Below are 15944 nucleotides of genomic sequence, written 5' to 3' on the forward strand. Positions count from 1 at the left end.
CTGTTTGTTCTGTATGCGGCCAACAAGGTTGGCGCTCCTTCTTCAAAGCAGACTATTGCTAGCTGGATCTGTAACACGATTCAGCAGGCGCATTCTACGGCAGGATTACCATTGCCTAAATCGGTTAAGGCCCATTCCACTAGGAAGGTGGGCTCTTCTTGGACGGCTGCCCGAGGGGTCTCGGCATTACAGTTGTGCCGAGCAGCTACTTGGTCGGGGTCAAACACCTTTGCAAAGTTCTATAAGTTTGATACCCTGGCTGAGGAGGACCTCCTGTTTGCTCAATCGGTGCTGCAGAGTCATCCGCACTCTCCCGCCCGTTTGGGAGCTTTGGTATAATCCCCATGGTCCTTACTGAGTACCCAGCATCCTCTAGGACGTTAGAGAAAATAAGATTTTACTTACCGGTAAATCTATTTCTCGTAGTCCGTAGAGGATGCTGGGCGCCCGTCCCAAGTGCGGACTTCTTCTGCAATGCTTGTATATAGTTATTGCTTACATAAGGGTTATGTTATAGTTTCATCGGTTCGAACCGAGTCTATGTTGTTGTTCATGCTGTTAACTGGATAGTTCATCACAGGTTATGCGGTGTGATTGGTGTGGCTGGTATGAATCTTGCCCTTAGGTTAACTAAAATCCTTTCCTCGTACTGTCCGTCTCCTCTGAGCAAAGTTTCCCTAACTGAGGTCTGGAGGAGGGGCATAGAGGGAGGAGCCAGTGCACACCCAGAATCCTAAAGTCTTTCTTAAAGTGCCCTATCTCCTGCGGAGCCCATCTATTCCCCATGGTCCTTATGGAGTCCCCAGCATCCTCTACGGACTACGAGAAATAGATTTACCGGTAAGTAAAATCTTATTTTTCTATATGGTTTATGATTCCTTACTATATGTCCCTTGGTCCCGTCTATGTGTTTAATAATGTGGCTTGTGTTTTCTGTCTAGGGGATCTATATTGACTATGTGTCCTACTACTCCTACAATCTCTGGCAAAATGCCCTTCCTTCCTACAAGTGTAACATATTATTGACCATTTGGGATCTGGAGTTTGGACTGATGGGTCTTTCCTGTATGTGCCAGTATACTTACCGTCCTCAACCTCTCCACCTGTTGTTCTCTGCGCCTAGCACTATTCTTGTGATGTTCAATAGCACCAGAGGCAGAACTCTGGGAGGCAACGGAGTCATCTGCCGCCGGGCTCCTGCTCTGAAGGGGGGCACCTCTCCTCCCATTCTGTGACACCATTGAATTAAGTTAATTGATAGCTGCTGCTATAATTTCAGTGGCAAACTTCCTCACTGGTCCCTGCACCTTACAAATCACACCCTTTTCATTATACTGTAGATACACATTTTACAAGTGTCATACTCAGGATTAGAAACCACGACCTATTACACTGGAAGCAGACACCTTACTGATGAAGCTATTTGCTCTTGTATAGGAAATATGAGAATTCTAACTATATGAAGTTACTTCTCTGACAATTACACGTAACTTCATATAGTTAGAATTCTCAAGCTTCCTCTACAGGAGCAAATAGCTCCATGAGTAAAGTGTCTGCTGTTAGTGTAACAGGTCATGGGTTCTAATCCTGGGTATGACTGCTAAGAAATGTGTGATTTAAAATAAAAGACAATTAAATGTATAAATACAGTACATACATTTTTTTCAGAACACTCCACATACACACACACACACACACACACACACACACATACATACACACACACAAACGCACACATACGTACATATATTTATCTTAATATAGGAAATAGGGGGGCACCAATATTTATCTTGCCTCCGGGCAATTGTGACGAACTTACGCCACTGAATAGCACACTATCTAAGATTAGCTACTGTGACTTTTTTGCAAAGAAGTCTGCACCCTAACACTCAATGCCTTATTGAGCCCGTCCATTTGCACAGAGACAGCCACCTTCCATTTGCCGAATTAGTGTTTACCAGTGGTCTTATGATCCAGATGGAGAGTTTTCTATTACTGCAAGAGACAAAAAACAAAAAAAAGTTTAACAAGCTTCTATGTCATGCAAAGTATTTCATTCAATCCTTCTCATCCCGTATTAAGGGTCTGTACATGGTCCAACAAACATTTCCGAGCTCATCTTGACTAGGGGCATTACTAGGAATGAATACTTCCTATATGGCAACTGAAAGAAATACCCGGGGGTTACCTTGTCTCTGTCCACTTTCCTACTGGCAAATACTAATGTGCGGACAGGTTTTTCTCCATTTCTGACGTTACTTTCTTGATTTTTTTTGTTTTATTTTTGGGTTTTACTATATATGTACACAAATGATACCATACTTACCTGTTCCACTGGTCTCAGCCACTTCCCCCACAGGCTACTGATCTTCTTTTACCGGTTGGATACTACTCTGGGTACATGAGAAATGGCTGAAAACGATCAGGTCACCTTCTCCTCCTAAATAAAACTTCAACATTCATTAGTACATATATAGGTTACAGTCATATTTTTAATATTTTTATTATTTTCTATAGTTTGTATGCTGGCCGTAACTGCTTCTACATCTACATATGGCGGTGTACTTGCATTCTCTCTTTTTTTATTTTCTTCCTACTTATTTATTGTTGCTACAAGTTCAAACAGTTCTTATATTTCCATTCTTGTCTTATATGACTTTGCTGCAATACCTTAGGATCAAAAACTAACCAACCCCTCTTGCTGCCACAGGTTTAAACACTTTGTATGTCTGACCCTTTGTTTTCGGGATTTTATCAGACATATTCTTATCCTTAAGTTCTGCAATACCTCTGTGTCACAACTGAGGGCTGGTGCTGACCAGGGGGAAGCCTCAGTTGTAGGGGCTGAGGTATGTGTGTACCTGGGAGGCAGTACAGGGTTCTTAGACATGCAGGGAACCTTTAGAACAAATGCCCGAAGGCGTGACCAAGACAACGAAGGAAAGTTCAAAGGTTTATTAAACACAGTTCAGAGGAATACTGATGTCTTGGTACAGGTAACAGGAATCACAGTTCAGAGAAATACTTGGGATCGATGACGGAACACCGATGGTGACTTGGAATCTATGATGGAACACCGATGGTTACTTTGGGATCGATGGCGGAACACCGATGGTTACTGGAGATCGATGATGGAACACCGATGGTGACTTGGGATCGATGGCGGAACACCGATGGAGACTTGGGATCGATGGCGGAACACCGATGGAGACTTGGGATCGATGGCGGAACACCGATGGAGACTTGGGATCGATGGCGGAACACCGATGGAGACTTGGGATCGATGGCGGAACACCGATGGTTACTTGGTATCGATGGCGGAACACCGATGGTTACTGGGGATCGATGGCGGAACACCGATGGTTACTGGGGATCGATGGCGGAACACCGATGGTTACTGGGGATCGATGGCGGAACACCGATGGTTACTGGGGATCGATGGCGGAACACCGATGGTCACTGGAGATCGATGGTGAAACACCGATGGTTACTGGCAGGGCAGAGCACTGCTGGAAGCTGGTGTCGGTAACTGCCAGTCACAGGATGCAATGATGAGACGCTGCAGAGTCAGGCTGTACTGCAGAGAAAGTCCATGGGAGGACTGCACACTGGGATCACTGAAGACAATTGAAGCACTGACCACCTTTTCAGCCCAGGAACAAGATATTTATACCAGCTGGGAAACAGGGATTGGCTGGCTGATTAAGCAGAGTCTAGAGTGCAGCTGCTGGGTAATTAGGTAGAAACCAGAGTGCAGCTGATAGGCTGAAAAGTAACATGTGATGAAAACAAACATGGCTGCGCCCATGTTTGAACTTGGAGGGAAAGACTGTTTGTAACTTGCATGTGAAACTTAACCCTGAAGCTGCCAGAATCACAGTAAACAGATTAGAGACAGAGATGCAGACAGTGCAGATGGAATCCAGGCTTGGAACGCTGGGACAGTCTCAGGAGGCATTTGGAAGGTAAATACTGATAAGGAATTACCTGGATCGTGACACTCTGGTTCAAAGCTGCTCACCTTAGGGAATGGTACCCTATCTTTGTCAGTCATACGTTCCCATTCAGACAAAAAGTCTTCAGTGTGTGGACCATATTTCCCACACATAATACTTTTTCCTCTAAACTTCGCTGACCCCCTGGGCCGCAGCTCTTCAACCTGAACCCTGGTTAAACGTCCCTTACTTGAGCAACTGACTCCCATAATTGTGGGCCTTTTCCCACAAACACCAAAATACTCAATATAAGGTGACAGTGAAAGTTCTCTGAGCGCTCTTCACCCGCTCACCACCCACGTTGGCCAGTACTACCATACACTGTCGATATCGAAGGCAATGTACCCAACTTAGGGCTCCTATCAGACCTTACAACACCGTAATTTCTTTCGATGGAAGTTCTGTTTGGAATATTTTCCTGAGAGAGGCAGCGAAAAATTCCTTTTCGGTATCTTTCAACTGGAATTGTTTGTAGGGTGAAAAACAGAGAAATTAGATAACTATCCTTCACCCTTTCCAGTGAAGCCCACCAGGGAGATTTCCCGACGTAGTCAAAGAAAAACCCCTTTTGTCTATGCAATCACGTCTGCGTATGCTCTCCCACAGCGCATATGACACAATGGTATCACGTTGTGCTGTGCAGAACACACGGACATGCGATGCAATAGCACAGCCTATAGATACTAGTTATCTATATGCCCTACGATTGCTGTAGACCACGTAGCCTAGATCACTCCAGACCACTTCAGCACTTAGTTGTATGGGATCACTAAGACCAATTCAGACCACATCAGTTCTAATCACGCAGGGTAGCGACCCTACGCCGCTGGGCCTCTGCTAACCCAGTGTTAACACTTCAGACCACTTCAGTTTCTGGGTTCAGTTCCACTCTGTCCGCTTTCACTCACTCAAATACACTTTGGTTTTTTTCTGTACAGAAATTTTTTTCATTCAGATAGGCAGCTTTACCCCAGAGGCAATACAGGTTTTTCTCTGACGTCCTAGTGGATGCTGGGACTCCGTAAGGACCATGGGGAATAGCGGCTCCGCAGGAGACAGGGCACAAAATAAAAGCTTAAGGATCAGGTGGTGTGCACTGGCTCCTCCCCCTATGACCCTCCTCCAAGCCTCAGTTAGATTTTTGTGCCCGGCCGAGAAGGGTGCAATCTAGGTGGCTCTCCTGAGCTGCTTAGAATAAAAGTCAGAGGAAATAAATGAGGTGTGTGAAAAAGCGTGGGTTTCCCCCGATAAAAAACAGCTAATTTCTAAAAAATTATTAGCATTATATCCCTTCCCGCCAGAGGTTAGGGCGCGTTGGGAAACACCCCCTAGGGTAGATAAGGCGCTCACACGTTTATCTAAACAAGTAGCGTTACCGTCTCCTGATACGGCCACCCTCAAAGAACCAGCTGATAGAAGGCTGGAAAATATCCTAAAAAGTATATACACACATACTGGTGTTATACTGCGACCAGCAATCGCCTCAGCCTGGATGTGCAGTGCTGGAGTCGCATGGTCGGATTCCCTGACTGAGAATATTGATACCCTGGATAGGGACAATATTTTGTTAACTATAGAACATTTAAAGGATGCATTACTATATATGCGTGATGCACAGAGGGATATTTGCACCCTGGCATCAAGAGTAAGTGCTATGTCCATCTCTGCCAGAAGAGCGTTATGGACGCGACAGTGGTCAGGGGATGCGGATTCCAAACGGCACATGGAAGTATTGCCGTATAAAGGGGAGGAGTTATTTGGGGCTGGTCTATCGGACCTGGTGGCCACGGCAACGGCTGGAAAATCCACCTTTTTACCCCAGGTCACTCCACATCAGCAGAAAAAGACACCGTCTTTTCAAACTCAGTCCTTTCGTTCCCATAAGTACAAGCGAGCAAAAGGCCACTCTTTTCTGCCCCGGGGCAGAGGAAGAGGAAAAAGACTGCACCATGCAGCCGCTTCACAGGAGCAGAAGCCCTCCCCTGCTTCTGCCAAGTCTTCAGCATGACGCTGGGGCTTTACAAGCAGACTCAGATATGGTGGGGGCCCGTCTCAAGAATTTCAACGCGCAGTGGGCTCACTCGCAAGTGGATCCCTGGATTCTACAGGTAGTATCGCAAGGGTACAAACTGGAATTCGAGGCGTTTCCCCCTCGTCGGTTCCTGAAGTCTGCTTTACCAAAGTCTCCCTCCGACAGGGAGGCAGTTTTGGAAGCCATTCACAAGCTGTATTTCCAGCAGGTGATAATCAAGGTACCCCTCCTGCAACAAGGAAAGGGGTATTATTCCACGCTGTTTGTGGTACCGAAGCCGGACGGCTCGGTGAGACCAATTTTAAATCTGAAATCCTTGAACACTTACATAAAAAGGTTCAAATTCAAGATGGAGTCACTCAGAGCAGTGATAGCGAACCTGGAAGAAGGGGACTATATGGTGTCTCTGGACATCAAAGAGGCTTATCTCCACGTCCCAATATACCCTTCTCACCAAGGGTACCTCAGGTTTGTAGTACAAAACTGTCATTATCAGTTTCAGACGCTGCCGTTTGGATTGTCCACGGCACCTCGGGTCTTTACCAAGGTAATGGCCGAAATGATGATTCTTCTACGAAGAAAAGGCATTTTAATTATCCCTTACTTGGACGATCTCCTGATAAGGGCAAGATCCAGGGAACAGTTAGAAGTCGGAGTAGCACTATCTCAGGTAGTGTTACGTCAGCACGGGTGGATTCTAAATATTCCAAAATCGCAGCTGATTCCAACGACACGTCTACTGTTCCTAGGAATGATTCTGGACACAGTCCAGAAGAAGGTGTTTCTCCCGGAGGAGAAGGCCAGGGAGTTATCCGAGCTAGTCAGGAACCTCCTAAAACCAGGCCAGGTCTCAGTGCATCAGTGCACGAGGGTCCTGGGAAAAATGGTGGCTTCTTACGAAGCGATTCCATTCGGAAGATTCCATGCAAGAACATTTCAGTGGGATCTACTGGACAAATGGTCCGGATCGCATCTGCAGATGCATCAGCGGATAACCCTGTCGCCAAGGACAAGGGTGTCTCTCCTGTGGTGGCTGCAGAGTGCTCATCTACTAGAGGGCCGCAGATTTGGCATTCAGGATTGGATCCTGGTAACCACGGATGCCAGCCTGAGAGGCTGGGGAGCAGTCACACAGGGAAGGAATTTCCAGGGCTTGTGGTCAAGCATGGAAACATCTCTTCATATAAACATTCTGGAACTAAGGGCCATTTACAATGCCCTAAGTCAAGCAAAACCTCTGCTTCAGGGTCAGGCGGTGTTGATCCAATCGGACAACATCACGTCAGTCGCCCACGTAAACAGACAGGGCGGCACGAGAAGCAGGAGGGCAATGGCAGAAGCTGCAAGGATTCTTCGCTGGGCGGAAAATCATGTGATAGCACTGTCAGCAGTGTTCATTCCGGGAGTGGACAACTGGGAAGCAGACTTCCTCAGCAGACACGACCTTCACCCGGGAGAGTGGGGACTTCACCCAGAAGTCTTCCACCTTATTGTAAACCGTTGGGAAAAACCAAAGGTGGACATGATGGCGTCACGTCTAAACAAAAAACTGGACAGATATTGCGCCAGGTCAAGGGACCCTCAGGCAATAGCAGTGGACGCTCTGGTAACGCCGTGGGTGTACCAGTCAGTGTATGTGTTCCCTCCTCTGCCTCTCATACCAAAAGTACTGAGAATCATAAGAAGGAGAGGAGTAAGAACTATACTCGTGGTCCCGGATTGGCCAAGAAGGACTTGGTACCCGGAACTTCAAGAGATGCTCACGGACGAACCGTGGCCTCTACCTCTAAGACAGGACCTGCTACTGCAGGGGCCTTGTCTGTTTCAAGACTTACCGCGGCTGCGTTTGACGGCATGGCGGTTGAACGCCGGATCCTGAGGGAAAAAGGCATTCCAGAAGAAGTCATTCCTACTCTGGTCAAAGCCAGGAAGGACGTAACCGCAAAACATTATCACCGCATTTGGCGTAAATATGTTGCGTGGTGTGAGGCCAAGAGGGCCCCTACAGAGGAATTTCAACTGGGTCGTTTCCTTCATTTCCTGCAAACAGGACTGTCTATGGGCCTAAAATTAGGGTCCATTAAGGTTCAAATTTCGGCCCTGTCGATTTTCTTCCAAAAAGAACTGGCTTCAGTACCTGAAGTTCAGACATTTGTAAAAGGGGTGCTGCACATACAGCCTCCTTTTGTGCCTCCAGTGGCACCTTGGGATCTCAATGTGGTGTTGAGTTTTCTAAAGTCACATTGGTTTGAACCACTTTCCACTGTGGACTTAAAATATCTCACATGGAAGGTGTCGATGCTGTTAGCCTTGGCTTCAGCCAGGCGTGTGTCAGAATTGGCGGCTTTATCATATAAAAGCCCTTACTTAATTTTTCATTCTGACAGGGCGGAATTGAGGACTCGTCCTCAATTTCTACCTAAGGTGGTTTCTGCATTTCACATGAACCAACCTATTGTGGTACCTGCGGCTACCAGGGACTTAGAGGACTCTAAGTTGCTTGACGTTGTCAGGGCCTTGAAAATATATGTTTCCAGGACGGCTGGAGTCAGAAAATCTGACTCGCTGTTTATCCTGTATGCACCTAACAAACTGGGTGCTCCTGCTTCTAAGCAGACGATTGCTCGTTGGATTTGTAGTACAATTCAGCTTGCACATTCTGTGGCAGGATTGCCACAGCCAAAATCAGTAAAAGCCCATTCCACAAGGAAAGTGGGCTCATCTTGGGCGGCTGCCCAAGGGGTCTCGGCTTTACAACTTTGCCGAGCAGCTACTTGGTCAGGGGCAAACACGTTTGCTAAATTCTACAAATTTGATACCCTGGCTGAGGAGGACCTGGAGTTCTCTCATTCGGTGCTGCAGAGTCATCCGCACTCTCCCGCCCGTTTGGGAGCTTTGGTATAATCCCCATGGTCCTTACGGAGTCCCAGCATCCACTAGGACGTCAGAGAAAATAAGATTTTACTTACCGATAAATCTATTTCTCATAGTCCGTAGTGGATGCTGGGCGCCCATCCCTAGTGCGGATTGTCTGCAATACTTGTATATAGTTATTGTTACAAAAATTCGGGTTATTATTGTTGTGAGCCATCTTTTCAGAGGCTCCCTTGCGTTTATCATACTGTTAACTGGGTTCAGATCACAAGTTGTACGGTGTGATTGGTGTGGCTGGTATGAGTCTTACCCGGGATTCAATATCCTTCCTTATTATGTACGCTCGTCCGGGCACAGTGTCCTAACTGAGGCTTGGAGGAGGGTCATAGGGGGAGGAGCCAGTGCACACCACCTGATCCTTAAGCTTTTATTTTGTGCCCTGTCTCCTGCGGAGCCGCTATTCCCCATGGTCCTTACGGAGTCCCAGCATCCACTACGGACTATGAGAAATAGATTTATCGGTAAGTAAAATCTTATTTTTTTAAACTAAATTTAGAGTAACCTGCTTTTGAAATCTGATAGTTATGTGCTATTGTATTAAATGTCTACTATCCCACCTTTGAACTAAACGACACTATCGTGTAATTTGTACTTAGCGCCCAACTCTTACGCACTTTGCGTACACACGCGACCGTGCGTGTCTCTTACGCTGCGTGCGCAGTCCTGTACTTTGTCCGAGACACGTGTACAAAACCCTGCGTCCGCAATAAAACAAATCACACAGCTTCTATAAATGTGAGCAATACTAACTATAATCGCTCACTTAACACAACACACAGTTTTTTTCTGTATAAACCTTTACAACCAGGCCAGACTGCATTTGTGCTTTACACTTACTTCCTTAAACATTTATTTTAGTTTTAACTATATAGCAACAAATGTATCCTATTTCACACAAATCTATAATGACTCTAGCAATAATCAATAATTTAAATGATATGATTCAGATTGGATAGCTATCTTGCAGAACATACACTGATATAAATATACACATAATTATAATAAGATTATATATAATATACCATTCATTGGTCTCCTATGAGACACCTTACCCATTCAGTGCTTATAATTTGCATATCAAAGCTATGTGCTTTTGCCTGCCTGTAAAAGTGGGTTTTCACTGCTAAGAAAAAGCAGTTACACAGGTTAATTAACATTTCAATGGCTATCCTAAACTAGCAAGCAGATTTAACTAAATCCTGGAGGAAAAAGAAAAAACTTTTTTATATCTGTGTATAATTCTTACATCAAGTATTCATCTATTAACTCTCATTAGGCCCAGCTGAAACTATTTGTAATTGACTATGGCATGGGTTAAATAAATGCATTGGTAACTCATAAATGGTGTTTGATGTGACCAAGGAAAGCTGATTGTACTGAGCAGAACTGAAAATCAGCTATTTAGAAAATGACCTTCCTAAGATGGCCTCTGCTCCTCCCCCTTCCAGATCCACGAGGATTACACAAAATGGTGGACAGGCCATGTGGTTAGTCCAAAATGGAGGACAGACCATGCGGCTTCCTTTGTCACAAAGAAATCACACACCATACAAGCACCAGAAGTTATTTTAGGCCTGAGTTAAAAAAAAACTATATCAAGGCTATGCAGCAACTTTTAAACCTACTTAACAGATAAACAATCCAATCTGAATCAAACACAATATGACTTATTTGAACCTTGTTTTGCAACAATAAAAATACATTTTAGCATCTTAAATATTATGAGAAGTGCATTGTCCCTTGAAATTTCATATCATTGGCTTACTGATAACACAACAATACATTAACATGGATGTTATTTTCATCAGCTTCGCAATGCGTCCATCGGAGCCGGTCAATTACAGCCGCGTTTGTAATGTACAGTGCATCATTAAGACCCTGATATCCCGTAAGAGAGCTCATCTATGAATGCCAAATTGCTTTCTCACAAATATTTAAATTGCCCGCTCTAATATATATTGTAAATGCCTGCACCTCTTATTACCATATCCCATGAATGTGCGCTATACATAGCAAAACACTGCATCCCATAACAGAAAACAATACACCCACACATTATCTGAGTTCCAAAGCTCATTGATGTATATATTTGTTATTAAAAGGATATGGATTCAATATATATTACAATGTACAGTATACCTATAGTTACAACTCATACAGTAAGCAGTTAATACATCCAGTTACATACATCCAGTTACATACAGTTACAGGCCAGCGATACAATTACCATTCCCTCCAATGCATCTTATGTCTCTCTCTCTCTCTGTAAATAAATACAGGAACTGAACTGGCAGCAAGTCCATCATCCTCTGAGACCAAAAAGCCACTGAGCTCCTGTGTGATCATTGTGTTATCTAGTTTCTGGGGGAGGGGTTCACGATGAGTCACCAGTTCCTTTGTATATGCTAATCAGGTTCAGCCTTGAAGACATCCAAAGGGCTGGCCTAAGTTTCCTGTCCACTGTCCTAATAAGAGTGATTTTAGCTTTTATACATTTAATCATAATTCCGTGTTGCAATGTCCTACAACTTAATAACAAGTATCAAATGAATCCACACATTAATCTGGTAGTTTTAACAGTAAACACGACAGGTCTATCTTGTTTCGTTCAAATAATACACATTCATGACATTACTTCATTAGATAATTTTAAATCATCATGATGTCTGGCGCTTGATATTATTATAATTATGTACTGTATGAAATAAGTGTCGAATCCATCTCTGTGGCATGTCCATGTAAATGCGTGTGTTACCATACATTGTTGTGCTCGCTGCGCGCATTTGCAAGTATAGCGACTTATATGTGTGTAGTTTGTATGTTCTCTTTAAATGTAATATTTTTGACTTCGACAGTTACATAATTTGAACTGGGGTATTGTAAGTGGCACAATATGAAGTGGAAGCACTATAGTGTGGCATAATATGAACTGGAGGCACTATAATGTGACATAATATGAGCTGGAGGCACTGTAATGTGACATATGAACTGGGGAAACTGTGTATCATATTGTGAATTTGGTGTACAGTACTTTGTTACATAATGTGTACTGGCAGCCCTACAATGTGACATAAAGTGAACTACTATGGTTCAGTAAATTAACTAGGGCACTATTATGGGGCATAAAATGTAACAACTGCTGCGGAGAGGTGTCTATTTAGAAGCACTGGTACAGGGGCCCCTTCAAAACGTTGCTATGGGGCCCACAGAGTTCTGGCTACGCCCCTGTGTATAAGTGTTTATCTTTTGTGAAAGTCAGGCAAGGTGCATCTAACATACACACTGTTTCTATGTTATATAAAATGTGTCCTGTATTGTACTGTATTTAATGTACGTGCAGTTATAAGGAAGCATTAGCATATATCTTGCAGAATAACAATTTCTAATAGATACTTTTAGCGTATGTTTTCCCATTTTATATGTCTGCTATCTATTTTTCCTCATACCACTAGTTGTCCGGCTTCTCATCGTTGTTATTGCTACTTCAGTGATTAGAAAAATAAAAAGTCATTGCATAAAACAATTTTCTGTTTAATGCTTATTTTCTGCTTGTTTTAAACAGATGGCAGCACAATATAAATAGATGGTCTGGCTGCAGGTGTCTTGTGTTTCTGTAATTCTGCTCAACAGGTCATGTTTTCCTGGTCTCCTCACAGAATCACAAGTGGAATAATGAGCTCAGCCTGTGAATCTTTTACAGTGTGTCAGGGAGTAATGACAACACCTGTACACCTGCTTGATGACCTGGAAAACATGATTGATTAATAATAAAGCTTTTTAAAAATGTCAAATTGAATTAAAAAACCACCTGAATACTGACTATTATATTGTCCACAATGTACGTATTCATGTAAACCTCTAAAGCACGTTGAAGGCTATACTTAGAAATAAAACCATATATTTAGTGCTCTTCTACTGCAGTATTAACAAACCACTTTGTGCTTTTAACCAACAGAACATCAAGATTCCCTGTCCCATATCTGGCTCAGATGACAGAGTCCGTGTCTTTGCCTTCTACCTTTCCAGAGAGATTAAAGATAAACCTCAGTCAAGTTTTGAGTGCATTAGACAGAGTACTTCTTGGTGAGAACAATTCCCTTTTAACTAATTTTACATTAAGTATTTGCATTGTCTTCTGGAGAAGTTTTACAGCAGTGAGGATTGTGACAGATTTGCCAATCATTATACACAGGTCCCTTTAAACCAGGACACTCATGGATTACACAGGTTCTGTGGCTGGTTAAAACCAGGTGAAATGCAGGCTTGAAGTCAGCCAGCCAGAGAATCTGTGTAAATGAGTGTCCTGATTTAAAGGGATAGTATGGTAAGCTTAATTATAATTAATTGTTAATTGTTCTAATGAACAGCTTTTATGGTGTAACTAACACTGTGGCTGCTGCTTACTTTACGAGGGGTGTGCAATAAGTTTCCAGATGTGCAGTACATAGGTAGAGTAGACACAATCTGACTGTTAGTGATCTGTAATCTCTAACTAAAGTTCTTGTAACATGTCAAGGTTCAGAGCCGTATATAAGCAGAACTGCACACCGAAGAAGTCAGCATGTTCACTTCCTTCGCAAACATGTTATGGAGCTCACCTAGGCCACTGGAGAGCCATGATCTTCTACAACTACAAGAGTGGTCTGCGACAACAGGAGGATTTTGACCGACCGTGAACTGGTTTTGGGGAGGAAGCACAATCCAGAACCAGTGTGTTTGAATGGTTTGCAGAATTTTGGCATGGAAGACAGTCCCTGGAGGAGGAGGAGCACTGCGGCTGACCTGTCTATGCCATCACAGAGGATAACGTTGCTTCCATGCGGGCTTTAGTTGAGGTGGATGCAAGGGTGACCGTAGCCCAGTTAGAGAAGGAGAAAGGCATATCATTTGGGATCCGTCCACTTGATACTCCAAGAAAATCTTGGCCTGAGCAAGGTATCTGCATGCCGGGTACCCCATCAGATGACTTGAGAGCCGAACATGCTCTGGGAGCATCATCAGTGGCAATGAATCCTGGATCTACAGTTTTGACCCCGAGACCAAATAACATTTGACCCATTGGATCCTAGTTGTAGGTGTGCCACAAGAGAAGTTCTAACATGAGCTCAGCGTGGCCAAGCAGAGGGTGGCTGTTTTTGTGGCAAAGGCTGTTCATGTAGCTACCATACAACTCGTGTAGCAGTGCATCATCACTGGTGACTGGTATGCCAACCAATGTTTGCCACAAGTGCTGGAAGCCATTTCCAGGCACCGTTCAAGAAATCAAGCGTGGGTTTGATATGAGATATGAGTCACCGGAAGCTGCAGTGAAGACCTTCATCCAGTGTGTAGGAGATACAGTCCTGCTTCGGACTGGTCCAGCTTCTTTACCAAGTGGTTTGATCACATGCACCTTTGCAAAGTTCGATCTGGTCTTCACATTCCTCAACATGTTTTGTGCACCTGCACAGCTTTACCACTTGCTAATATACATATACTGTGCTTGTGCAGCTTTACCTGCTTGCACATGTATGATAGCACAGGAAAATTTAGTGGGCATGTGCGGCCTTACAAGTTCACAAATGCACACACTATCAGTACACATTGAAGAAGTTTGCATTTGCCAAAGACTTCTTCAATGCGCATCGCTTGGTACAAATGCTTTCATCGAGCAGCGCCGATTAATAACAGGACTACAAGGGGCGGCCCCCATACATGACGGGGCCCCTACATATAGTAACATTATCGGTGTGCGGGGCATTGCGGCATATGTGAACTAGGATTTCTGTGTGGCATAATGTGAACTTGGGCCACTACGGTTGTGTTGCTGGGAACATTTACACATTACACTTTTTAATAATATCACCAGTATATCATATTGACAGTTTTATTGGTAGGGCCCGACACACCATAATCCGGCCCTGTCACTAGTTTTTCGCAAGAGCTGCCGGCAGATTGAAGATGATAAACACGGATAAAAACATGCTAGGAAAATAACAGTCATTTTGTCCAGAAATATGCCGGAAGTGGTAAAGAGAGCCCATAATCTTCCTGAGTAATATGTATTGGTAGTAGTGTAATGTGTAAGGTGTGTTTGAGTCAGAGCATCATATTCCATTCACTGTTAATCTTCATATCCAAGTTGTCCTCACTTGTCAAGTGCGGTGGAATAGAACTACAGTAAGTGTAACATGTCGACATGGTAGTTTTAATATTGACATTCCTTTGTCGGCATTTTCGTCAATTTTCAAATTTAGCAGATATCAGTGTTAATGGTGTTGACATTTTAACTGGATTTAACCAACCACTTGTCAGCGTTATGGTGTGAAAGGGGTCTGTCCCGTGCAGGGTCGGATTAAGCCTTTGGGGGAGCCCGGGAAAAGTAATGACAGGGGAGCCCTCCCCCTCTTGCCTGCACTGCCACCCTGGCTGTGTCCGCTGTTAGTGCCTCATCCCCCGTACCTTGATGAGGCAACAGGGCAGGTCCTTTCTTCACTCCTCCAGCTGGGGGTGACTCTGGAGACTGCACTCCAGACACTTAATGATGTGGCAGCAATATATGTGACTGCAGTAATATACTACATGGAGGATTACATACGGTATTACACTGTAGAGCAGCTTTCCTGTACAGGGAATAATGACTGATCCCACAGCCTACACACACCAGCCACTAATTGATGTGGCAGTACTAAAGATTACTAGATGACTTAATATACTACATGGACAGTGGCAAATGCAGGATTTTGAAAGGGGGGTTTCCAAATAATTGGTTACAGACCAATGAAAAAATGAATTACTTTATGGGAGTTGCATAAGGTGTGCGATAAAGGAAATTCTTATTTCTCTAGCATCCACAAGGGATATTGGGGAAATATAGTACGATGGGGGTATAGACGGGGTCCAAAGGAGCCGGTGCACTTTAAATTTCTTCACTGGGTGTGCTGGCTCCTCCCCTCTATGCCCCCTCCCACACACAGTTTAGAAAAAAGAGTTTTCTTAAATTT

At 44.0% G+C, this 15944-nt stretch overlaps 1 protein-coding gene across 2 annotated transcripts in view; it reads left to right on the forward strand.

Moving 5' to 3' along the window:
• ELL3 (elongation factor for RNA polymerase II 3) overlaps positions 1-15944 on the forward strand; it is a 285177-nt gene that overhangs the window by 106930 nt on the left and 162303 nt on the right. For both annotated transcript variants that reach the window (XM_063925873.1, XM_063925874.1), the window contains one exon: positions 12917-13044. In XM_063925873.1, the coding sequence (XP_063781943.1) occupies positions 12917-13044 (128 nt within the window). The remainder of the gene's footprint in view (positions 1-12916; positions 13045-15944) is intronic.

The sequence above is a fragment of the Pseudophryne corroboree genome, chromosome 6, assembly GCF_028390025.1.
Source record: "Pseudophryne corroboree isolate aPseCor3 chromosome 6, aPseCor3.hap2, whole genome shotgun sequence".
In the NCBI taxonomy this organism is placed as follows: Eukaryota; Metazoa; Chordata; class Amphibia; order Anura; family Myobatrachidae; genus Pseudophryne; species Pseudophryne corroboree.